This window comes from Protomyctophum parallelum, assembly GCF_964188405.1.
Source record: "Protomyctophum parallelum genome assembly, chromosome: 6".
NCBI lineage: Eukaryota > Metazoa > Chordata > Actinopteri > Myctophiformes > Myctophidae > Protomyctophum > Protomyctophum parallelum.
In genome coordinates, this window is record NC_139701.1 from 26590538 (window position 1) to 26616835 (window position 26298).

The following is a 26298-nucleotide window of genomic DNA, read 5'->3' on the forward strand; positions in this document are numbered from 1 at the left end:
CAGTTTTATAGAAAATAACTTTATAAAAATACCAGCCCAATGAGCCCATTGACTTACATTGTAGCGGGGAAACAGCTCTCAAAGTCACTCTTTTAGCACATGAACGAACGCAACAAAAGCTGATTCTGATAGCTTATTATCAGGAAAACTCATGCGGTTTTATTTTTAATGAAAAATGTCAACGTTGTCTTGTTTTGACTAATTTGTGTAGAAAGAAGATCTGGTAGGTATGCTTACGCCAACCGAATCACTTCTGTTTTCACGTGACGCGGTACTACGATCCGATTGGTCCAACTCTAACTGCAACAATCTGGAACAGCGCACTTCATCCTCCGTTCTAAAAGTATTGTAAGCCTACAAACTTATGACTGCTTGCCGTGGGTGTCTGTGTCGGGGGTACTACTCGACTGCAGATGGATTGGGTGCTCTCAGTGTACAACACAGGCAGCCAGCGTGCTTCCTTGTTTACAAATGAAACCAGAAACGGAAGACCGCATTGCAGCTTCAGTGTCTCTCCAAACAAAATAGTTGGACTGGACTAGTTTGACCATAATAAGGTAAGAAAACAACCCAAACCTCCAAAAAAGTGGTCTTACACTTTAACATTGAGGTGGTCTAAGCACATTAAACGCTTTGTAAAATACATCTGGAAAACTGTAGCATTCTTATGGGCAAAAATGTGACGCCATTGGGATTTACACTACAGTATGTGTGTGCATTATATACAGCCAGTTTGGCCTTTTTATATACATTATGTACAGTATACAGTAACCCTTTGGCCTTCACGCAGACTAAAACAAATAAATAAATACAAATAAAAGAATAGCACAAAACAAAGGTGGCAAAGGTGAACAAAAAAATAAAAAAATACAATAGCACTACTATATTTTCACAGTACTGTACCGTATATAACCTGTCAGCAGAGGACACAACACTGTGAAACCTCTCTCTTCACTTAACCTCTCTGCCCTTCTGTATCCTGCTCTTCCTTTTCGAGCTGACAGTTCACTCTCATTTAGACCCCCATTATGCATCCTTGCTTAAGTTTACAAGACACATTGACAACAGAACATGCAGAGTCTCGCTCCCTCTCCCTCCGTCTTTGTTCTCCTTCTGCCATCTCTCCCTCCCTTTGAAGTATTGGAAGTATCTTCTTCCCCATTACTCAACCCTTCGTCTCTTCTCTTCCTGCGCTCCTCTCCTTTCCGTCTGATCTCTCACTGTCTCCCTCTGTCTCTGTGAAGGAGTAAACGAAAGCAGAGGTCAGCCCTCCTCTCGGTCTCCACTCCGGCTAAATTGGTTGCTCATAGTGGCTGCAGCCAGATACAGGCGTTTGAGCCCTCACTCGCTCAGGAGAGCCAGAGAACAGACTTTCTCCTCATTTTTGGTGCTTCTATCTCAACAACCAGCGGCTTGTTTACCCACAGAGAATGAGAGGGAAACCCTCATTATAAACTCTGCCAAGGTCACTGTAGTCGCCGCACAAGTCTACCTGCTACAGCAGACACATGCACGCACACTCAGTCACTCGCACGCACGCACTCGCTCGCACGCACGCACACATGCACGCACGCACGCACGCACGCACGCACGCATGCACTTATAGTGTTAGAGAGTTATAGTGCAGCTCTCGGTGAGGCTACTAGTAGCCTACTGTATACAGTATATTAGGAACGTACAGAGAAGAAATAGACAGTACCTTTACAGTATCTTGACCGTTGCATACAATATTATTGACCATCAGTTTGACTAATCCTATTTTTCTTCTCGTTGTTTTTAAGACGACAATAACAAAGAATCTATGGAAAAGTTAGTTCAAAATGCAATAATGCCAAGAAATGTCTTTCTATATTGGCCATGGTTTACTAACGCAACAAAAAGAAAAAAGCCACCTATCTTTGTTTTAGTGAGACCAAGGTGTCTACTGTATCAAAGCTCAGGCCACTTTGTACTTTGAGTTGTGACATGACAGCTGAGGAAAGCAGAAGGCGCTTCAAGGTTTTCTTTAACCACTGGCATCCTTTAAAATAGCATACATTTTACACAAAGTGTAAAATATTACACAAAGTGTAAAATAGGGAAAAATTAGCAGGAGCCGTAAGTCCAACACGCCAGAAGGAAGTGGACTCCACTGGAGGCTCCACTTCCCCCTGTTGCTTCTGTCGCTTGATTTGCGGTTAGTCGTGGCTCGCAATGCAAAGTCGGCGGGGTTTCTGTAATGAACCACCTCCCTCAATCCTGACCCCAGCCCCGCCCTGCCCCCCCCCCACCCCCCCTCCCCTTAAATACCCCTCTGTAAAGTGAGTGTGTGATGTTGACCAATGGGCCCTGCGTCCCTCCCCCCCCCCCTGTGCTCCGCTCCATAGGGGTCGACAGAGACACAGTGGCGTCAGGCAGAGCTCCCACAGCTCCAGGGCTGGGCAGAGAAGGGACTGCTGACACAGCCAAAGATGGTAAGGAGACCGCTTCATGCCAAATGGATGGCTCCAGCACGCACGCACGCACACACGCACGCACACACGCACACACACACACACACACACACACACACACACACACACACACACACACACACACACACACACACAGCCTATATCTATACTGTATATGTGGAGGTGATGCTGCTGTCTGAGACAGCTGGAGCATGGATGGGGTGATGTTGATGGAATGAGTGTAGAGAGGAGAGAGAATTGTGCAGAGTTTGTGCAGAGAAAGCAGGTATTCTCCTGTTCCATTCAGATGGTAAATAAATAGTGAACTTTGAAGCAAGTAAAAAGCAAGAAGAAAGCAAACCCTAGCAAGGGGAAAAAACCAGAGAATATAATATTAATATAGTTAAGAAAACTGTTACAAATCAATAATGCTCAGGAAGGTGCTAAGCCCAAGCGCATGGCCCTTTGAGGTTTTTCTTTATTCTCTCGCTCGCTCTCTCTCTCTCTCTCTCTCTCTCTCTCTCTCTCTCTCTCTCTCTCTCTCTCTCTCTCTCTCTCTCTCTTGCACTGCATGAGCATTTAAGCTACTATTGATAAGCACAGAGGGAGGTAGATTCCTCTTATAAACTTTAGCTCTGTTACAGTTAAGGACATTCCAAGTCATCATTCTCAACATGCTGGGTTTAAGAACGACCATTGGTTAGCTTGCGTTCTGTACCATTTTGCTCTTGAGGCTAGCTAGCAATGTCTCACAATTCAGCTTGCTGCTCACAAAGGATTGCCAATGTTAGCATCAAAGCCCTCAATGCTGGTTAGTTCTTTCCACTAGTCAGTCAGTTTTATGTTTTGTGAGTAAATAGCTTGTGTTTTGAGGGTGACTCATGTTCCCTACAGCTAAGCAGCGATATGTTGTGTTGTGCCTAATCAGGGGACATGCAGTGAGAAACGTCCATATCGCCGGGCTCCTCAGTAGGAGGGTAGGGAGAGCCAGAGAGACCACCACCAAAGCCAAGTGGGCCGCTGAGCTGCGCTTGCGCTGGTGGGCAGGGACAAGGAGAGGAATATAATTGGCCGTCGGGACTCGGCAGGTCCCTGTTAATTAGCGGTGGCCATTTTGGTGTGAAAACTCCTCAGAATACGTCCCACAGAGTTGAAAGTCTCTCTGACAGAATGGAGCGCAGCGGGAAACGTAAACAGATTTAATAAGGCCCTCTCTCCAATCAGCTCTGCCATGGCTAGATGCTTTATATTCTCTCTCCCTCTCTCTCTCTCTCTCTCTCTCTCTCTCTCTCTCTCTCTCTCTCTCTCTGTTGTGATAGTGTTGAGTGAGTGAAGAAGGATACTGTCAAAAGAACAATTTGCGAGGAATGAAGCAGACACAAGGTGGACATGTGGCTTGTACTCTCTCCTGGAAATGTGTGGACTTTGTCCAGCCACAATGGGGTAGAGGACGAGAATACAAGAGAATACAATGGAAAAAAATAACAGAAAAGTTGAAGCATTAAAGAGATTTACAACAAATGCACCTTATTTATAAGTAAGGATTGGCGGATGGGAAGGTTTTCCATTTTCAGAATTATTTTATTTTATGAAATAGAATTTATCCATAAGTTCAAGGTAATGCCATTCTCCACTATACAAATGTATACAGTCTACTAGTCTACAGTCTACATTACATTACACCGATTTTTCTGCATGAATATATACAAATCAAATTTGCGTTTTTAGAATCGGCCTCAGTCCTAAATATATATATATTTGAATCTATTTTTGTATCAATACATTCAAATAGAAGGAAAGAAATTAAATCAATCATCATAATTATTTGCATTGATTTACGCACTTATTTTATAATAAGCATTTCAGATGATAGTAACTGATGTAGTGAGACGGATAGCCTTTATGTTTATGTCCTTTTTGATATGTTTTAGTTTGTTGTTGGATCTTGTTGTGTGGTTGTTTCGTGCTTTGAGGAAACCCTCAAAAACAAGATGCTGCATATCAAGGGGCTTATCCTCAAATAATTTAAACAAAAATAATGATTAAATGTATTTTAGATATGTATGTATAACAGATTTTGTCAATTAAAAACATTGAGAAGCATTGGAAAGTGCATGAAATTAGCATTGTGCTATATCAGAATCTGAATTTATTTATTGTCACATCACAGTTTTACAGGTAAAAAAAGTGGCTGAAATTGTGTAGTAGTTCAAGAAAACAAAGAAAGGGAAGAAGAGAGGGGGGGATGAGAACAAGGTAGGAGAAGAAAGAAAGTTGGATCACATTTACCACAAAAAGTTAAGGGTTTTCTTATGTGGTCTTGGATATTTACAAGCTTTTGCCACAAATTGTACAACCAAAAGGTTTCTTAGCTTTAAAAAAAAGAAAATAATTCAGAAATAGTAATTGTTTGGTAGTTATTTTAGCTCAAACTACATTCTTCTACATTCTGGCTGTGTACGTGTATTTAGATAAATAAAATAAATAGGTAGAAGAAAAGAAAAAAAGTTGACTGACTGTTAAAACAGGGGGAAAGAGAGTGATCATTTGATTTAGTCAGAAGCAATTCACGTTCAAACTACTGCGTTTGATTTTAGGCAAGATTCGGAACTCTTAAAAAAGGATCATATTTTTCTTTCATACGTCAGGGTTTCTAGTTTGTGAATTAAAACACACATTGTTTTGTTCAACACAGGCATATACAGGCACAGCAAGTAGTATATTATGGGCTATATCTTGTGCCACCCCTTCCCCTTAACCATAAACTTATTTACCATGTTTTACTATTTTTAAAAACCTTTTAAAATAGTTCAAATAGCCGATATACAAGCTCACAACGTGTCGATGTAGATAGTTCAGGGGTTTTCAACTGGTTTTGATCCAGGGACCACCATTCTGACTAGCAGCAGCCTGGGGACCACCACTGTTGTGTCGGGTGGGTTCATCGTAGATCTACGATGGACCCACCCGACACAATAGTGGTGGGGCATTCATGCACCATGGGTTAAGATTGTTTTTGTTTTCTTCTTACTTGTTACTCACTAATCACACTATCACAGGCTACATTCATGAGCTGGACAAAAAATGTTTCAAAGTATTTTATTATCAAAAGTTTTACTAAAGTGTTTTTTACTTTAGCAGGACTCAAAAAAAGTCTCAAAATAATAATCCATTTCACATTTGACACTTAGTGCATTTGACAGTCACAGTAGGTTTGTTTCTGACACCCCCCCCCCCACACACACACACACACACACACACACATAGAAACAGAATATATATTTTTTATCTTATTCTATTTTAATAATATTCTCTTTATTTTAACCAACCTACAACCTGCACTACATTTTACTAGGGCCTTATACAGTACCTTTCTAACATACAGAGGGAACTGTTCATTGTGTACCGTCACTTTAAAAGCGTAATGTATACATCATCGTACGACGGTGTCACGCACCAAAAATAGCCAATCTACAAGCTCACACCGGGGCTCCACCGGGCGCGTTGCGCCTCCGTTGTGTGCGTCAAAAAACGAACCGGCCAACCGGGGCAATTTTAATGCAGTCACGCAACGCAACACAACGTGGGCACTGGGCAGTGGAGCCACCCTTCATTGATTAAAACGGGAACATTCCCTGACGGAGACGCGACGCTGACGGGCCCGGTGGAGCCCGCACCTGGTTGCATCACGTTGTGAGCTTGTAGCTCTGCCTTTTCGGCAACGATAGACTGAGAAGTTGCACATTGAATAGTGAATACGTCACGTATTATGTGAGACTATTCAATCGATCCGCGGCAGATATTATAACTCTATGGCACTGTGGCAGGGAGATTTGACTTTCCCAAACATATTATTATGAATTGGATGAATAACTTATGGCTACGTCTTACCGTGCTTGCCTTGGGCAGCAAGCACGGTAAGCATGCATGCGTTGGGTGGAAGAGCAGGATGGTTGTTCCGCTGGCAGCTGATGACTCCGTCAGCTTTTTTTTTGGTTTATTTGACACCTTGAGCACTTGACTTTTTGAATGTTAGATTCGACTTAAGTTATTATTATTATTTACAAACAAGTAAAAAGATAATAAGTAATAAGTTTTATATTATATATTAGAAAAGTAAAAGAAAAGTAAAGAAAAAAAAGGCAAAAATATAACTTTTCTGAACGCCTGCCTGTGGACCACCAGCAGTACCTCCGCGGACCACCAGGGGGCCGCGGACCACCGGTTGAAAACCCCTGGGCTAGTTGAACAGTTTTTTTTTTTTTTTTTCAAAATAGTAAAAAATAAATAAGCAAATAAGTTTAGGGATAAGGGGTAAGGGGTGGCTCAAGATAGGGCCCTATGTACAGTAGGCCTATGCAACTTATGTTGGCGGTGTTGATAGGCAGACGCATACAGTAACAACAACTTACATCATAACGTATTACTCAGAGTACAGTACTAAATGCATATGGAATGCAAGATAAACAACAGATTTATATAGTTAGGGAAACGTGACAGACTATAAATACTTTTCAGTACTACATGCTATGTATATTCCACTGAATTATGGGGCAACAGGGATACCTTTTGGTCAGGCAGCATAAACAGTAGGACAAATGTCTTCCTGTACCATTGTAGCAATGCCTCTATGTTCTTATATGTTTCAAACGCCACTCCATCTTATACCCCTGTTGTGATTAGATTTATACGTGTCTGCTCTTTCCATCTGGGGCCCACTGATATTAAACAGAATATAACCCCCAGCCAGAATCAGAGAAACACACAAACACGCAGCACCCTTGCTTAAAGCTCTTAATGCTCTGCTTTCTCATCTAACTAGAACGACAGCCTGAAACAAAACCCGATAATTTGATCAAACATATGCAAGTGGATGAATACAATGTACATGTACCAGTAAGCATTGAAGGGAAATGGGGATTTATTTAAAAATGTAGTAGAACTCTCTTCAGCCTGCCCCATGTCATTCTCCTACTGAAGTCAGTCAGTCAGTCAGTCAGTCAGTCAGTCAGTCAGTCAGTCAGTCAGTTAGTCTCTGTCTGTCTGTCTGTCTGTCTGTCTGTCTGTCTGTCTGTCTGTCTGTCTGTCTGTCTGTCTGTCTGTCTGTCTGTCAGTCAGTTAGATGTGGTTGCTACCTCCCTGAAGTGTCTGCACTGACAGTATCAAAGCAGAAGAGGACTGCATCTCAATGTGTGCATGAATATTTATCTGTTAATCTTCTCTGTGTATCTTTTTGTGGTATTTATGGGTGTTTAGAATTGTGACTAGTGTGTACGTTGTGTATTTACTTTGCAACATTGTATTGTCCTGAGAGAAATATTGTTATTGTAATTTAGTCGGGTATAAAAATGATAGCAGTGGTGTGCTGGTAGACTGTGGAGTGGAGTCAGTGTAGCTGATATATGAGGTTTGTTAGAGCCTGGCTGATGCCTGATTTTTGGGTCTTAGATCAGGGGTTCTCAAACATATTTTGTAAGGCACCCCTTGGAAGGGATACATTTTTATCCAAAATGAGTTAATAGCACAGGCAGACTCTTCACATACGTACTAGAGCATGTCTGAAATAAATGTCAGAGCTGAAATCAACATGTAAATATGAAATAAATGCTTAAACATGTAGCTAGGTGCAATGTTGGAGTCCACAGAAGTGAACCAAGCCTGTTTTCTCAACTCGCTGTTTTCTGCAAGACATTACTACTCTATAAGCCATATCTCCAAAACTGGTGGGTCAAACTGAACAACCAAAATGTCAATTTGAAGCTATGATTCTCTGCTTTCACATGACATGAAAAAACGAAAATAAAACAAATTCAATGACTTAGCCTTGGTCAGAAATGATCACATATACTTACAGCCTTACATTTATATGCCATTGGAACTATTTGTATTTCAACTTTTCAATCACATCACATCTTTTAGGATGCTACCTTAGAACAGATGTAGACCTATTTTACAGTGCAGAAACATAATTGCCTTCATTAATGCATTAACGAGTGTCAACGACCATCAGCTGTCACATGCACGCAGCCTCTGCAGTGCTCTAACGACTGGAGTCTGTTTCATTTCTATCCAAAAGCCCTTGAATGATGCAATATGATTAAGGATTACTGCGATTATGGTAAGCTCACTATCACACATACGTACCATAATTCACTAGCCCGGGACCCCCTGGCTACAGTATGTGTTGCAGACCGGGACCCACTTGGAGAACCGTGGTCCTAGATCACTGATTATAGTACCACATTTTTGACCGATATTTTGTAAAAACAAAAATAAAGGAATCAATAAAAGGGGGAAACAGTGCATAATCTTAAAATTAATGTGAAGATTTAAGTTTCTATTTGAGAACATTTAACTTATAAGTTAATCAAATCAGAAACAAAACCTATAAATAACTTTTGGTATAAATAAATAAATAATAAATAAATACACACAGAAAACTAAACTGTAACCATTGACTTATAGTAAACTAGGTGGTGGGATCATAGCTTGGCCACTTTCACCTCTCTCCCAGAACAGTAGTACCACCACACATTACTGAACGCACGCACGCACGCACGCACGCACGCACGCACGCACGCACGCACGCACACACACACACACGGCCAAGCTACACCGGGCATGTGTGCGTTTGACGTAAGCGCACTGCACGCACAAAGTATGCGTGCGAAATGCCCCGGCTACACCAGATCTGTGGCGTGCGGCAGATTTGTGCAGGACCTTCCGGGAGGATATATAGATACGCGCGCATGGGGGCATACGCATGTAATTTTTTTAGAACCGATCCTATTTTTAGAGCCCGCGGTATCCGTGCGTCTGGTGTAGCTGGTATCATTGACATATATTGGTCCTATCCAAACGCACTGTACGCTCGCAGTAAACGCGCGCAGTAAACGCATACGCACGTGCGCAAAATTGCCCGGTGTAGCTTTGCCGACACACGCACAGTCGCACACACGCAGTATACTGTAGGAGGTCCTCTCCAATGCAAAAATGTCTTTGATCTATGATAAGAATAAAAATAGAGCATTATTGGTGAAAATATATATATTTTTAAATATCAGATTTACAAGCTCACAACGTGTTGCACCACAATGCCTTGTGAGCGTGTAGTGCTGCTATTATTTAAATAATTTGGAAGGTTTTTGTGGTTAAGTGGTAATAAGTTTTCATATATGCTGTATTCCCAAACAAAGTAGCCCTTTCCCATAAACGCTCCCTCCTCCGTTGTCCCCTCCCCATCCCCCATCTCTCCTCCTCCTCCCAGATCATCAGTAACATGGAGGCCCCGGTGACGAATGGCCCCAGCGGCGGGGGCACGACAGCCAACGGGCCGACCTCCAACAGCCGCGGCTGCCCTTCGCCCATGCAGACCGGTGTCACGGACGACAGCAAGACTAACCTCATCGTCAACTACCTGCCCCAGAACATGACGCAGGAGGAGTTCCGCAGCCTGTTCGGCAGCATCGGCGAGATTGAGTCCTGCAAGCTGGTTCGCGACAAGATCACAGGTATGACAAATGGTAAATGGTGCATTTATCCAAGGCGCTTTACAGAAATTGTGCATTACATTCACCCATTCACACACACATTCACCAATGGCAGCGGAAACCATGCAAGGCACCAACTAGCACATCGGGAGCAATTAGGGGTTCAGTGTCTTGCTCAAGGACACTTCGACAGTAACTCTGGGGGAGCCCGGGTTCGAACTGGCAACCTTACGGTTACCATACAGGCACTCTACCCCTGAGCCACTGCCGCCCTGACAAGTCATTTATATTTTATAGTGTACAGTCGATAAAATCCTCCGTGTTGATTTTAAGGGAAACGTTGCCAATTTTCAACTTAAATAATTTGTTTTCCAATGTAAGGATATCAATAATATAGTGTGGCAAAAAAAATACCATAATTTCTCTGTGAAATGTTGGGGTTGGGATATGATGTGAAACACATCTCCATACATCCGATAATGTTATTGTTATTTAAAAAAAATAATGCCACACTACTTTACCACATTATGAGAACAGCAGGATTTAGGATGAAAATCAGCTAAGTTTCCTTTTAACGCTTTCGGAGAGAGTGTGCTCTAGCCCACAGTTACCTGGATGGCCTGTGTCTCTGCATGATTGCATTGTGCATACTGCATAATATTTTCCATGCGCCGCAGATGCATCACACAGACTACAGTCTGTCTGCAGCCTGTGGTCTGGAAGAGATGTTACTAGTGCAAATGTACACATGCAAGAATGTTATGTTTACATATTTTCACAGACATAACACAGAAGTTCAAAGAGGTAAATCGGGTATGACTGGGCTGGCACAGGATTATGCACGCCCCGGGTCAAATAAAATTTGGAGCTGTTCCAAACAAATAAAAAAATGCATGCAAGGTTTCAGTGCCTGGAGTAGAATCCAACGCCAGCCTCGAATGTGTGCTCAAATGCTGCAGCGCATCACCGCAGAAGCAAAAGCTCCACATGTTCTCTAGAGGTGTTTGAATTAAGCAGCACTTCTATGTGCTAATCGTGGCCTTAGTCAGGGGGCTAGTGGCTGTGTGGGTGGCCATACAGCAGATGGATGAGGGGGTGCCGCTCTCTGATAATGCCCCATAACGGCTTTCATTTTAGCTCCTACTTACTGACACTCCTCTCCTGATAATCTCATTAAAGAGAGCAGCGGGCAGATGGGCAGTCGCCCCACAACACTCTGGCATTCTGGGATATCGTGCGGGCGCACACACGTACTCCAAAGCCTTGCATACAGTGCATACGTGTACAGTATATGCCATCATTAACCACTTGTATGCCATATACTACTTTGTCATATGACGAACAGCCAAAATACAAGCTATCTACAAGAATCTACAAACTCACTACATGTCGCATCGTGAGGCATTTTAGGCTTGTAAATCTTCTATTTTCACTCATTATGAAAAATAATGTTTTCTTTTTACATTATTATTGGAATGTTTTGGAACATTTTCGAAATGTCCAAAATAGGGATACCATGGTTAATGTAACAAATACACACATGATTAACTTTATTGCCGGGAATTAAAAAAGAACAATGGTTTTAATATAACCCAAGTGCTAATAACATTGGCAATTTGAGCTATATTCCAGAGATGAATGGTGAACCCATTCTACTCCAATACTGCTCTGCTCTACAAAGTATTTTTCTACAGCTTTGTATCCTTATCCTTCCCTATAATGGGCCTCAAAATAGGGCTTGAGAGTCACATCCTACCAGGATAATGAGAGCCGGTGTGTGTACAGAAATACACACGTCAACCACAGGGACACAAATGCTCTCACTACTGCCATCATCATCTTTATCTCTCCGCCCAATTTTGTCCCTCCAGTGTGATTTCACAGCCAGACAGAGGAACCAAGCTAACAGCGGATATTTGGAGAGAGTTTAAAAACAGACCAAATTGTTGCAAACCTGCCATGGGGCCCTAAATGTAGGAGAGAGTGAGAGGGGAGAAAGAGAAGCATTTGTTCCCTCACTCCCGACACCATTTAGGGTACTATTCTGCTCCACCGCGCTACAAGGTCTCTCTGATGACTTAGCATCCACTCAAAGAGTGCTTATAAATAAATCCTGCCCTGCCTCTGTCTCCCCCCCATAGTGTATACGCCTGCGTTGCTCTCCCATGGGTGCAATTTCCTCGTGCAATTTTTTAGGCTAACAAAGCACCGCTACCTCTCCAAGTTGAAAACGCAGAGGTCTTCCTCGTGCGTGCGTGCGTGCGTGTGTGCGTGCGTGTGTGCGTGCGTGCGTCCGTGCAGTAATGTGTGGTGGTACTACTGTTCTGGGAGAGAGGTGAAAGTGGCCAAGCTATGATCCCACCACCTAGTTTACTGTAAGTCAATGGTTACAGCTCAGTTTTCTGTGTGTATTTTATATTTACTTGTTAAGTTGTTTGCTTGTTCATTGTATAATTAATTAAAAGTTAATTAAAAGTTTTCCTGTATTGAACTTTAATAGTGAAAATAAGTTGGAGGCGGGTATTTTGGCGGGTATGCACCTGCATCCCTTTTTACCTCTTACAGTAGGTCTTATTCAGAGTAAAAAACAAAACTCAGTGTTCATTTAATTCACAGCATGCAGCATGGGTACGTTTTTGCCAATTTTTCAGGGGAATAGTGCAGTCTGTGGAATAATTTAAATTGTATCAGATTTTGTCTCACGCAGAATGATGAGTTGATTACAGAGATGTTTGCGCTCCAGAGCTCTTCTGGAATTTCCAGCCCCTAGGTCTAGTTACCATGCTAGTTTATTATTCTTCGAAGTGGCAGCACACATGTCCTGTATTGTACAGTACAGATTTGAGATCCGATTCCTACCACTAGCCTATTAGTAGTCCATTTTCAATAATTGGAGGTGTTGGAGGGAGATGCCCTCCCTCTTTAGACTAATTTTTACTGAGATTTGGTTGGCTAACATGACAGGACAGACAGATACCAGACTGGGCTTCAAGCCAGAGCCACAGCGTCGGCTAACTTTCATTGAAATGATTGGCCGCGCAATTCACAAATCTTGGCATAGACTGTGGCGGCTTTTAAAGTGATTGATTGATTGATTGATTGATTGATGTGTCGATCGTGATCAACCAGTTGTTTACCACTGCTTGGAATAATGTCTTCTACAGGACATTTTATAGCCGCACTGTTTGAATTGAATTGTTCACCTGACCCCTGTAGTAGAGCAAAGTTTAAGAAATAAATGTTCTCATTTACAAAACCTATTTTTAACCATAATATACTTAAAAATAGTTTATACAGTAAGCATTGTATTTTGTGACAGAGGCCATCTTTGTCCCACTGCTGTTATAGCAGCTTAAGGGGCTGTGATTGTGACCATGGAACATTTAAGTTTTTAGCTGTCAGCACCATGCTGCCATGCATTTCCTCTATGGTAGACATGCTGGAGCTGTAGCGATGAGCATCATGTTTCAGCACTCTCAGCGTCCAGCTTTCTTTGTCGGAGCGCCCTGGGCGCCTCAAACTGAAAATTGTTAAACGTTCGGGAGACTGCTGATCATCAATGTTGACAAGGCCCAGCTTGGAAGCGTGACGTCACATCGCCTTATATTAACCAGCGTATAACTAGTAAGACACCCTGAGAAGCGGGCCTGTTGAGAACTGTAGTTTTCGCCGGCTGCCGGGTCCGGCTGCACTAATAACTTTGGGGCAGCAAGTCTAGAGTTTGAATGGCCAGGTATCAGTCAAAAGGGAGACATCGAAGAGGATGGACAGGTGTGGACAGGATCAACATATGGAATGTCAGCTCCATATATGGAGATCTAAGGGTTTGAGGTCAATATATGCCAGCTCCATATATGCAGATCTAGATGATGATCCAGCCTTCTCCATGTATGGCTATCCAGGGTTTGATGAGGTCAGTATATGATCTTCATATGGAGACGGCCATATGGAGCGTGTCACGAGGGCCACCACATGTGATGGACGGACTGACTGACTGACGTGCAGTAGTGCATGGAAGAAAGAAACTAATAAACTATCTGCGAAATACTAGGATTCAAATTATTTTGACAGATCCTCACCCATTATTAACTCACCTATACGTGAGTTCTCTCTAAGGTAATAGAGAACCTCGACAACAATCAATATCACTTTGCTACGCAGAGGGCTGGAGAGACACATTCAAAGACAACAAATAACGCACATCCTCCGTCTTTGACACTGAGCCACACTGCAAAAGCAGCAAAATCATAAAACGAAAGGAGGGGGCTCGCAACTCACTTTAGATGCTCCAAATTGAAGAACCTGAAAACATTGTTCATTTCACTTCATGCTGCTGTAAATATTTATTTTGCTTGGAGAGACATAGTCATTGAGCGGTGTGGACAGTGGACAGACACAGACCTTAAGGTTAAAGGAGAATTCCATACTAAAAGGCTTTCTTACCTTTCTTTGTAGTTGTTACATCCCCACCAAAGAGGTCCAGGTGTTATTTTTGTGCAAAAGCTCCTTATTGGCTATTTCCCCTACCATAAGCCCTACATGAATTGCATTGAATTGAATGAGAATTGAATGGGGCTATGGGGTGTTGTGCTAATTTGGTTATTTCCATCGCTCAAAATTACAATTTCTTTGTATATATCCTCTCTTCATAATGTAAATAATATCCCAAGCGGCACACTTTACTACTTCTTTCGATGGAAATAAGCGAATTAGCATAACACCCCATAGCCCCATCCAATTCCCATTCAATGCAATGCAATTCATTGAGGGCTTATGGTAGGGAAAATAGCCAATAAGGAGTTTTTGCACAAAGAAACACCTGGACCTCTTTGGTGGGGACGTAACAACTACAAAGAAAGGTAAGAAAGATAAGAAAGCATTCTAGCATGGAATTCTCCTTTAACCAGGGTTTTAACCTGCAGGGTATCCAGCACGAGGAAAGAATTCTGCTGAAAACAAACTGCTGAGTTAAGACAGAATGCTGTTCAGAATGCTGGGACCTAATTGTGCTAATTGTCATCCAGTTGTGGTCCTACAGTATGCGAACACAGACACATTTCCACCACCAACCAATATAGTGTATTAACACAGAGCCGAAGTCTACGTAATTTACACATCCTACCTGGTTCCACCATTTTGAATTCCCATAGACTTTTATATTAAGTCAAATGAAGAATTAACTGATGGTGAGACTGTATGAAATATGAATGACTGTCGTAAACGTAAACAGTACTTTTACGGATAGTAAAAGTACTGTAATTTGTGTGTGTGTGTGTGTGTGTGTGTGTGTGTGTGTGTGTGTGTGTGTGTGTGTGTGTGTGTGTGTGTGTGTGCGTGCGTGCGTGCGTGCGTGCCTGCCTGCCTGCCTGCCTGCCTGCCTGCGTGCGTGCGTGCATGCGTGCGTGCGTGCGTCCCCGATAACCTGAGAATGTGTGTTGACAAGGTGTGAACACCTGAGCCTCAGTGGAGGTATAGGAGAAAGACAGACAGGTCCTCAGCTTCCTATCTTCTTCCTGTGGACCCGCTCCTGTCAGGTCCGATGACGCCAGTGTGGCGTGAGGCCTTGGCGAGCACGGGCGGGCACAGGCACTCCAGCTTCGTCTGTCACCCTGGTTGACTTCAGCCGGATGAAACGCCACCTCTGAGTGCCTCCCCTGCTCCCCACACACCCGCCCGCCTGCCTCCGTGCATGCCTGTCTCCATGACTGCCTGGCTGTCTACATGGCCAACTCATAACACACTAGGGACTTGCAGGTTAATATTTTATTTAAGGCCAGCTTACACGCACCTAGCTGTATCCCACACACACTTGTACCTCCACCTGCGGGTATGCTGCCTGCCAGCATCCTCCTTAGCCACAGATGCAAGATGCAAGCAGAAAAGCTGTTTTGTTTATCAGTGTACTGTGTGTCCGTTTGACGTTGTGGCGTTTACTGTACATTTGTCTACCTGCACTCATGGCTGGGAGAAGGTATTATAATACTTTTTGTCAAGGATAGGGTTCCTTTGAGGCACTGAGCACCACAGATGGTTCCACAACAGTCTGGCTTAGTGTTTATGTTTTTGTTTTTTTTTCATTTTAAAGGAGGCAAGAGATCTATTAAAGCTCAAACTCGACGGTCTAAAAAGGCTCACATCTCTAGCCAGAGTAGAAGCAAGCGCTCCCCACTCAGATGCTAATAACACAAATAAACGCAACCTTGGGGAGCGCTTGGGAAATTTCTTGTGAACTAAGTAACATACGGAATGCAAACTTTTAATGGAAAACATTAAAGTGCTATTGCTTCTGGCCATCCGTCCATGCATCCACTCCCCCCACGCGTACGTACGTGCGTGCACACGCAAACACATGCACGCACGCACACACAGAGGCAGAAATGGAATTGACTGATCCTTGTCAGTTAGTCATTTTTCAGGATCATTTTTCAGCATCAGCTGCATTCCTGCTGGATAAATGAATGCATTTGTTTTCATAATGACATGGCAGAGAAGAAAATGGCGTTTTCATGCGGCAACAAGAAATGATTGCGTCTGTGGTTTTTAGCATCTTGATACAAAAAGGAATTTCATATTCTGAGAAACAATCATTCCTTTGCATTCACCACTGGCCCAATAATTGCTGTAGCCAATAGCGAGGCATCCACATTTGGGGCGAGATAGACAGAAGAGGTCATTTTTCATGCGTATTTGGGAGACAGTTGTTTACCAGTGTGGCTGTGGTCTATATGCCCTACTTTGGGTGTCTGTGAGGATACCTCCTGCCTCAGGCAGGAACAAACTAATCCGGAACAAACTAATCCGACTTCTTCTAAGCCTAGGGCCCATGACCCACCTGTTTGTAACACATTTTGATAACACAGGTTGGCTCCGCGTAGAAGACAGAGTCAAGCAATTGAAAATGGGACTGACTTTCAAAATTGTAAATGCAGATCTGCCCTCCATGCCATCAGTGTCCATTTACTTAACTGATTACCTAAAAAAGGTGAGCAACTCCCTCAGCCACAACACTAGAGGGAGCGTGAATAATGATCTGATGCCACCAATCTTTAGAACAAATATGGGTAAATGCACCTTCCACAACACTGCCACTCAGGTGTGGAATGCCTTGCCCCCTTCACTCAAAACTAACAAATCACTGGTTTCCTTTAAGAAAGGACTGAAAATGCACCTGTCACTGTCATCCGATCAACAGAAGCCATAACTATATTCCCCCCTCTCCAATTAATTTCTATTCCGACCCGTACATAGATTTAATGTCTTGTTGAGATATTTAAATGGTTGTTATTGTTGATGTTGTTGTGAATGCATGGGACCCGGATGGAAACAAGACCGCAAGGTCTTTCTTCGGTGATGTCCTTTTGGCCAAATGTGCGTTACTGTACCCTGTACTGTTTTTATTGTCTAATAAAATTATCAATCAATCAAAAAAAGCACCACATACATACTGATAGTACATTGTATTTTTTACACACAACACCTTTTTCCCCCATTCTTTCTTTCTTTCTTTCTTTCTTTCTTTCTCTTTTTGTTGGGATATTGTTGGGATAACGATGCACATCCCCAACTTTGACTCTCGTCACCATCCATGTGTTGGTTTTACATAATTATGGGGATCTGATGTAAATCATGGTGACAGTGTAGCAAGCCAAGCAGATGTTGGCTATGAAAAATACATGGACTGTTATGTCAGCTGTGGAGGAGTCAGCCAGCACACCTCTCTGAGTCCCTAACAGAAGGGTCAGACCGTCAGAGCCAGCACACCTCTCTGAGTCCCTAACAGAAGGGTCAGACCGTCAGAGCCAGCACACCTCTCTGAGTCCCTAGCCTGGGACGCATACCATTTTTCGGGTTTCGGATCCGGTTGGGAGCAATTTACAATTTACAATTTAGGCATTTAGCAGACGCTCTTAATCCAGAGCGATTTACATTAAGCAAGAACAAAAAGCATGGGAATACATCACAAAAAAGCATTTATCGTAAAACATGCGTAAGCTAAGAAAGTAACAGTGGAATATCTATATTATGAGACTATACATATAAACTATATATATATATACTACTATGCTATACATATGTACTATGGCGTGATATGACTATATACAATGCAATTATAGTGCTGTCTATATAACATGCTATAACTTAGTCTGTATCAGATGCTATCTAAGTCTACAGAAATGCTATCTAAGGGGGTAGGGTAAAGTGCTATGGGCCATGATGGAGTCTGAAAAGGTGGGTTTTCAGACTACGGCGGAAGATTGGGAGTGATGCTGCAGTTCTGACTGCAATGGGAAGTGCATTCCACAGTTTTGGAGCCAGAAGGGAGAAGAGTTTGGGACGTGTGGACCGTTGTCCCGGCATTTTTAGTGAGGGTACTTCCAGCTTCCCTGCGTTGGCTGATCTGAGTGCGCGGGAGGGTTTGTAGGGTTCAATCATACTTGCAAGATATGGGGGAGCCATACCTTTGGTTGCTTTGAATGCCAGCATCAGAGTTTTGTATTCTGTGCGGGCAGCGACCGGGAGCCAGTGGAGGGAGCAGAGCAGGGGGGAGACATGTGAGAATTTTGGCTGGTTGAAGACCAAGCGAGCTGCGGCATTTTGGATCAGCTGGAGAGGCTTAAGTGCACATGCTGGTAGGCCAGTAAGGAGGGAGTTACAATAGTCGAGTTTTGACAAGACTGTTGTCTGGATTAGGAGCTGGGCTGATTCCTGGGTGAGGAACGGTCTAATTCGTCGTATGTTATAGAGTGTGAACCTACAGGATCGAGTGACAGCTGTGATGTGAGCTTTGAACGAGAGCTGACTGTCCAGGACAACACCGAGATTCCTGGCTGTTGGGACAGACGTTACCAGGGCGTTGTCTACGGAGATAGTTAGCTCCCGCATAGGGCAGGACTTAGCTGGGAAGAAGAGAAGCTCAGTCTTGTCTGAGCGGATGATAACTGTCATGAGTCACTGATTTGTCATCATCAGGCCGAAACCACCAAGCCAGAATCAGAATTATTACCCAAAACAATTCCCTGCGATCAAGGGCATCATCATTTTAGGGCCTACCCATTTTTTATTAATGAATGCCCGTCCTATTTAATAGAGTCTGGAACTACACCTCACGAAATCCGAGCAAGGAATCTGGCATTTCTGTTCACGAAAATATATTTTATAATATTTGTTTTTATAAATATCTTCACATTTTATTTCCATTTTTTTGCTCAGCAGCAAGCTATATACAGTATGCTTAGATGATTTCGATTTATATTTTTGATTTTTAAATTTGCGCGACTGAAGACGAAACGGAAGTGGGGAGGAGGCTTCACTTACGCTTTATCCCTTGGTCATAATCAGAGCTTCCGTTCGCCAGACTGTATGACGGAAGCATTTGAAAATTGTGAGAGGCCGCAAGACTAATTCTGGTCCAGGCCATTTGTTGCATGTCACTACTCTCTCTATGCCTATGTGCCTATCAAATGATGTCTATATAAGTCAAGTCTGTCTGTAAGCATCAATGAAAAGTATTATCAAGAGCTTATGATTAAATAATAACTATATTGGCATTATATTTTCTATAGTTTTCTATCTATTTCTGAAAAAGTAATAGTTAGGACATGCAGTACAAGGTTCCCACCTGACTGCAGCGATATGAATGTCCCATCTCAGGTTAGCTTGGCTCAGCTCACACACACAAATACAGCACATAGCACATAGCGAGCTTACCTCAAATAGCTTTAATTTTTGAACCATCTTGCATGCCCCTCCCGCCTTATATATATAGCCTAGCTTGCACACACACACACACACACACACACACACACACACACACACACACACACACACACACACACACACACACACAAACTGCCTGCCTGCCTGCTGGGGAGCAGATCAAATATTCACCACATAAACCTGAATTTACCTACAGTTCTATTGCTACTGAAATATGCATTGAGATTGTACATACTCAGGAGCAGAGCTGAGGCTCTCTGTGTTTAAGAATGCCGAGCTGTTTCTCACATGATTACAAGAGTGATGGGAAGCGGAACTGAATGTGCCGTTAGCCTTCTGTCTCCTGTCATGCCACATATAGGGCCCATTTTCACCTTTCAGAAGCCCTACAGCATGCATGCACGATGCAATGTTCTTCTGTGTGATTTGAAACCATTATACATTATGCGCTTTCAATCCTCAGTACAGTGGGTGTGATTTGTATGTACCAGATATAGGCTGCTTAAATGTGAGACCGGAAATGCAGCTGAAGGCTGAAGATGGCATCAACAGTGTGTGTGTGTGTGTGTGTGTGTGTGTGTGTGTGTGTGTGTGTGTGTGTGTGTGTGTGTGTGTGTGTGTGTGTGTGTGTGTGTGTGTGTGTTGCGTGCGTGCGTGCGTGCGTGCGTGCTGCTGCTGAAGTCCAGATACCCGCAAGCATATGCACATTAATGTCTACGTATCTCTTTCTTTACCTATCTTCCGTCTTCCCTCTGTATGTCACGATCCATGCCCTTTCTGTATTCATATTTTGTTTTCTAGTGTTCCTTGTTCATAGTTTTCGTTAGTGTTTATACTTCTGTTTGTTGTCTCCACCAGGCCGAAGGCATGGGGGGAGAGTATGTTTTGCACTCCGTCCGTCCGTCCGTGTGTGTGTGTCCGTCCGTGTGTCCGTGAGCAGCTAATCTCGGCCACCGTTAACCCGGTCGATGCCAAATTTTGCACACACACTCCCTCGATGCCAACGATGAACCTCTGCCCCAAACTTTCCAGAACGGCCTGTTATAGCGCCACCAGGAGGCCGCTTTGTGCAAAACAAGTTTTTGCACAGTACACCTACAGATTTTGTCCAAACATCACGCAAATTGGTACACAGTCTCTCTAGAGCCATTCAACGAAACCGGTCTTTCACATTTCTCACACTCCATCCTGATTGGTTAAGATTGGCTTCCAAAGTTCACAGGAGTGCTCAGTTTCAAACAAAATGCTGCAAATCATGAACACATCGCGTGATTTCCGTGAAATTGTGCACCCACATTCCCACTAGGCCGAGGACGAAATGCCACATGAACAATTTCAACTCAGCCTCAAGGTGGCGCTATAACTGGCCGAAAAGTGTTTTTACCTCTAACTGCACGGATCTGTGGATAACTTTGTATGCCAACTCCCTAGAGGCCAAGGAAAAACCTTTGCCTGGAATTTTTCACATCTGCTCGTTATAGCGCCACCAGGAGGCCGACATATGTAAAACACATTTTCTATTATTACTCCTTCAGATTTTATCCAAATTTCACGCAAATCGGTACACATGATCTCCATAGTCATGTGATCAAGACAGGTTTGTTTGATTTCTCATATTCCATCCTGATTGGCCACGATTGGCTCCTACAGTTTTCAGGAGTAGCCCGCTTTGTACAAATCGCCACAACTCTTCAACGCAGCGTCCGATTGCGATGAAACTGTGCACGCATATTCCCACTAGGCTGAGGAAGAATCCTGGTGCCCAGAATGGCACTTTTTCTAGTTTTACTGTGATTTTGTAGTATTGTGTTTGTGAGTTGTCACTGTTTCCACCTGTGTCCTCTTAGTTTTCCCAGCCTATCCAAGCCCCCAGAAGGGCTGGCCAACGTTGAAGCACTCGGCCATACTGGTCAGAGTTGGGACTGCAGGCGGGCCCGTGGATTTAGCAGCTGGGGTTTAACATTGAGCACTTTCGCATTTAGGACACCAAAATCCAAATCGAAAAATTGCGGAAGTAGACCGTTCTTCCGGGTGGTTCAAAACGCCACTGAGCAACTTTCATCGAAATTAATAGCAGGGGGTGGGGCAGTCCACCCTCTATCCTTTATAACTCTATGAGCCTATCCCAGGGTTGATTATCAGTTGTGTTCACCTGTACCCTGTTCTCCCTGTGTCTAGCTTGACCAGCTCATGAACAAATATATATATATATATATATATATATATATATTAATGCTGTCAAAGTTAACACGTTATTAATGCATTAACGCAACACCTTATTAACGGCACTAATTTTTTTATCGCATTAACGCAACAAAAAAAAGCACAGCGATTGGCAGGCGGGATGTTGAGGAATACTGGTTCCTGCAATGCACTCCCTTCCCAGACCCCTTGTTAGGATGTTTAAAGTGGAGTAACACCCTTCCATTTACATTTCACAAAGGTTTTGCTCGTGTACGTTCCTGTCCAAAAAAGCTTGAGAAACCTGTGCAATTGAATTCATCCATCCAGACCCAAAGCAAAACCCCCGCTGTTAATGTAGCATCGCATTGTAAACAGCTGTGCCTCGTTATAGCCACACACGTTTCTAACTTGCGATCACAGTCTCGATACTTTTCAATTGTGTGGTACTTTTTTATGGATTTAATTGTAACAGAAAGTTCTATTCCAGACTGTCCACAGTCCCAACTCCCAGTCACGGAGCAGGGACTGACAGACAGTACACACAGAGAGACGAGTGGTCTTGCTGCTACCGCACCAGCTAACTAGAAGCCAGCCCAGAGGTGTTGCCAGTATAACTCTATGGCAGAAACAAGCCACCTAGGTCTATACAAAATAAGACAAAAAGAAGCAACACTGGTCGTTTCTGGCCAGTGTTGCCAAATAAGCGATTAGTAAGTAATTTAATTTAATTTATAAGCGATTTTGGGATTATCTTTGTAGATTGAAAAAATATTGGGGGTCCTTTGCTCTTGGCATGAAAATGTTTGAGAACCACTGCTCTAAAACAATATTAGACAAAGTTTGAGCCACAAACACATTGCTCTCTCTCTTCTCCTTTTGTATAAATTAAATAGGCCTATTCATGATTCTGCTTATAGAGAAGTAGCCTATGTTAGTTTGTTTTATGGAAACAGTTGTTTGTGTTGAATGTGCTAATTGCACAGAATTATTCAAAAGAGAGAAAATGGGCAAGCCATAAAATAATGCACATTGCACTTGTCTTTTCATACGTGGAAAAAAGGTAAATAAAAAAAGTAACATTCAATGTTGTCAAACCTGATCGGAGCATCTCTACAATACAGCGTTTTCTTTCAGTTCATCATTGAATTTAGAGCAAAAAAGGTTTTGCGATTAATTGCGATTAATCGCGCGATTAACTACACAAATCATGCGATTAATCGCGATTAAAAAATTGAATCGCCTGACAGCACTAATATATATATATATATATATATATATATTCTGTAATCGCTTCTGGAAAATAACAGAAGACATATAAGACATTATTGTCTGCTCTGTTTCTCTTTGATGTGTACACTGTGTAATGTTATGGAGAGGTATCTAAAGAGCACAAAGTACCTTTCTGGATGTACTGTGTAAGTATCGCGAGACTTTCCACCGTTTCCTGTCCCGCAGCCAAATCTCGCGATACCTCCAAGACAGGAACGATACCTGCTGCTGTTTAGATCCTCAAACAAAATGATATACTGTACACTCTGTGCACATCGAAAAGCAAGTGTTTAGAAAACAACCTGTGATGTCTTCTTTTATATTCCTGAAACTATTATATGACAAAGGTCTCAGTTTTTCAGAAATAATGTTTGTTATGAGCTGGTCCAGCCAGCTCCATTCACTCTCATGTATTCATTGAACTTCCTTTTTCTAGAACGCCTATCTTCTTTCCTGTATCGTTCCACTTCTGCCGCAACCACCATTGCATTTTCAATGGAGCATAACAAAGGAACGCATGAACCGGTTTCCTTCTCTTCTTTTTGGACTGTCAGATACAGAGATCTCATAGCGGCCAGAACGTCTAGTAGGTTAAATTTAGAGATAGCTTGTCCTACACTTTGTCAGCCTCAGATACGAAATCTGAATGTCACTTTTAATGCTCCATACCTGGGTTAGAGGTTCTAGGGGGTGTAGGCGCCACCAGACATCAGGACTGATGAAACGGGGCTGTCCTAGATTCACAGAGGGTCCTCTGTCTGTTAGCTTGCCTCCATTTCTATCGCTTTAGTCAGCCCACTAATTGCAGGCTCCAGTCAACTGGCCCCAAGGCCCAGGTGGCCACCATAAGGGGGTGGTATGTGTGTGACATGTATGTCTGCATACAGTATGTGTGTAAGTATGTGTGTCTTTGTATCGTGTGGGAATGTGTGTGTGTGTGTGTGTGTGTGTGTGTGTGTGTGTGTGTGTGTGTGTGTGTGTGTGTGTGTGTGTGTGTGTGTGTGTGTGTGTGTGTGTGTGTGTGTGCACATTATGCAGTGTGTTGTGTATGTGTTGTGGTGGAAGCGGGGCCTTGGGAACTGAGAGGGGAGCCTCCTGACTTTTACAGTGGCTGCTACCTTGGCAACCCCAGAGGAAAGATGTGTTGAATGAGTGAGTGGGAGAGGGAGCTACAGTACAGTAGATATGTGCGGGGGATGTGGCACTGTTTATGGATTTAGTTATTCAAACTGGCTCAATACACGTTACAAGATATGTGCTGTGGCTCGAATTCCACTATGTTGCTAGTCTCTTATCTTCTTGCAAACTCCCCATGTAAGCATCAGCTGAAACCCCTGTGTAAGCTAACTGAAGCTGGACTGTCAGGGAGCATGTACCGGCCCTCAAAATATAGTGTCACCGTAAGTCGCTGAAGGAGCAATAGGAGGCAAAACTTCAAGACAGGGATGAGAATAGGAAGCGAGCGTCTTTTGACAAATTGCAATGTTTGCTTTCTTCACTCATAACAAAACATGGCTTGAAAAGTGGCTATATTTAAAAAGGCTGACAGCAAACGGATAGGGGAGTTGGTCGCTAGTGTCATTCTGCTGTGACGATCCCTGTACAGTCAAGAGTCCACTCCTCTTCTCTCCTCACCTTTACTCCCCTCCTGTTCTACATTAAGTATCTGACCATTGTTAACCCAGCTAAGCAATATAAAAACTTTCAGGCTAATCGGTCCAGTGACAGAGAGACAGATACTGTACACAGACGAAACAGGCATGGCATAAAAATCTTGGCACAATCTAAACAAAAAGTATAGGTAGAACAAAAACATTCAAAAGCTATTCAAAAGCTATAAAGTAAGATCTGTTCTCCCATAACAAACAATTCAATTGAAGTCAATTTAAATCTTTAACTGCAGACCTATACCCACAGATGAGTGTAACTGTTTTAAACTTTTGTTGTATTACACGTTCAGGGGAAGGTTTTGTTTTGTTTTATCATTGATGTGGATATAATGATTTGAAATTGTACTTGGATTCTGATGTATCTCGACAACATTGAAATGTCTTTTCGAGAATAAATATATGTTTGTTTGAATGCATAAATGAATGAATGCATAAATGAATGAATGAATGCATGATCCCGAGGACATTCAGGGATCATTCAGGACATGCTCCTTGTGAGGCAGGAGGATCCGAGTCCTTCTTTCATGTCTCCCATTTCCCTACTTTCTCTACTCTGCTAATACAGCAAAAATTGCCCCCAAAAATACATTAAAAAACTGCCCTATGGATTCCTTTTTCAATATACCATCATTTCATTTTCCGTTTTGACCTGCAGATGTTCATCAAAAGTTCCAGATTGCTTCAGCAGCCAGCTCCCAATCAATGTAGTTAAAGTTAAATTCACAACTCTCCACCTATGTTCTTGTTTTCTTCTTTTTCTAGGCCTATACCGGTAATAGCACAGCGAGCACATACAGCACATAGTGAAATCCTCTGTGTTAATTTGTCCATTTGTAAGTCTGAGAGTTTGAAAAGTACATTTGTACCCTCCCAGAGTTATAGGGGATTCACACTGAGACGGACTGAATCCGTTTAATTGGAACCGTTTCCGAATACGGTTGCCTGGTCCCCGATGGCCATGATTCACATTAACTGAGATTCAACGGAAACTGCCCATAGATCCGAAGTCCCGTTAGTCCGAACATGCACTGCTCCCGTGCTTGCGGTTAGGTTTAGGTTAGGGTTAGAGAAAGGGATAGTAATTTCGGAACAATGAACCTTCTGACTAATGACACGGCACCGGGTACACTTGCATAACACACTTTAATCCTCCTGATGACAGTGTGCTTGATGGCTGGCGCGCACGGACACTGACCATCAACTGTGCGACAGTGTCTCAAATAAATCCAGACACACTGAATTGCATTGCCTCTTTGCCGTTTTACTACTATACTGTCAGCCTGCCTGCTATTCACTGTGTCAGTCAGTTCTGTGCTCCAGTGTCGTGTTTGATATTAGTTTGCTATGGATTCTACTTTAGCATTATTATTATTTTGTTTTACTTTGGAAACTATGCCAAGCAAAGCCCAAGAGCCACGTGTAGTCCGCAGAATAAGATCAGCGCGCACTGCGGTGCTGCGCGTGTACGCAGATTAAACAGGAGACGGGCGGCGTTGAGAAATGAGCTGGTGTTACGCGTCGTGCAGCGGCTGTGTG

The 26298-nt window shown here is 42.9% G+C and overlaps 1 protein-coding gene across 7 annotated transcripts in view; it reads left to right on the top strand.

Moving 5' to 3' along the window:
* elavl4 (ELAV like neuron-specific RNA binding protein 4) overlaps nt 1-26298 on the top strand; it is a gene marked incomplete at both ends in the record, with an annotated part of 103114 nt that overhangs the window by 38327 nt on the left and 38489 nt on the right. For 5 of the 7 annotated variants that reach the window (XM_083767624.1, XM_083767625.1, XM_083767622.1 and 2 more), the window contains 2 exons: nt 2367-2453; nt 9700-9943. In XM_083767624.1, the coding sequence (XP_083623750.1) occupies nt 2367-2453; nt 9700-9943 (331 nt within the window). The remainder of the gene's footprint in view (nt 1-2366; nt 2454-9699; nt 9944-26298) is intronic. The other 2 variants (XM_083767626.1, XM_083767627.1) reach the window with 1 other exon arrangement.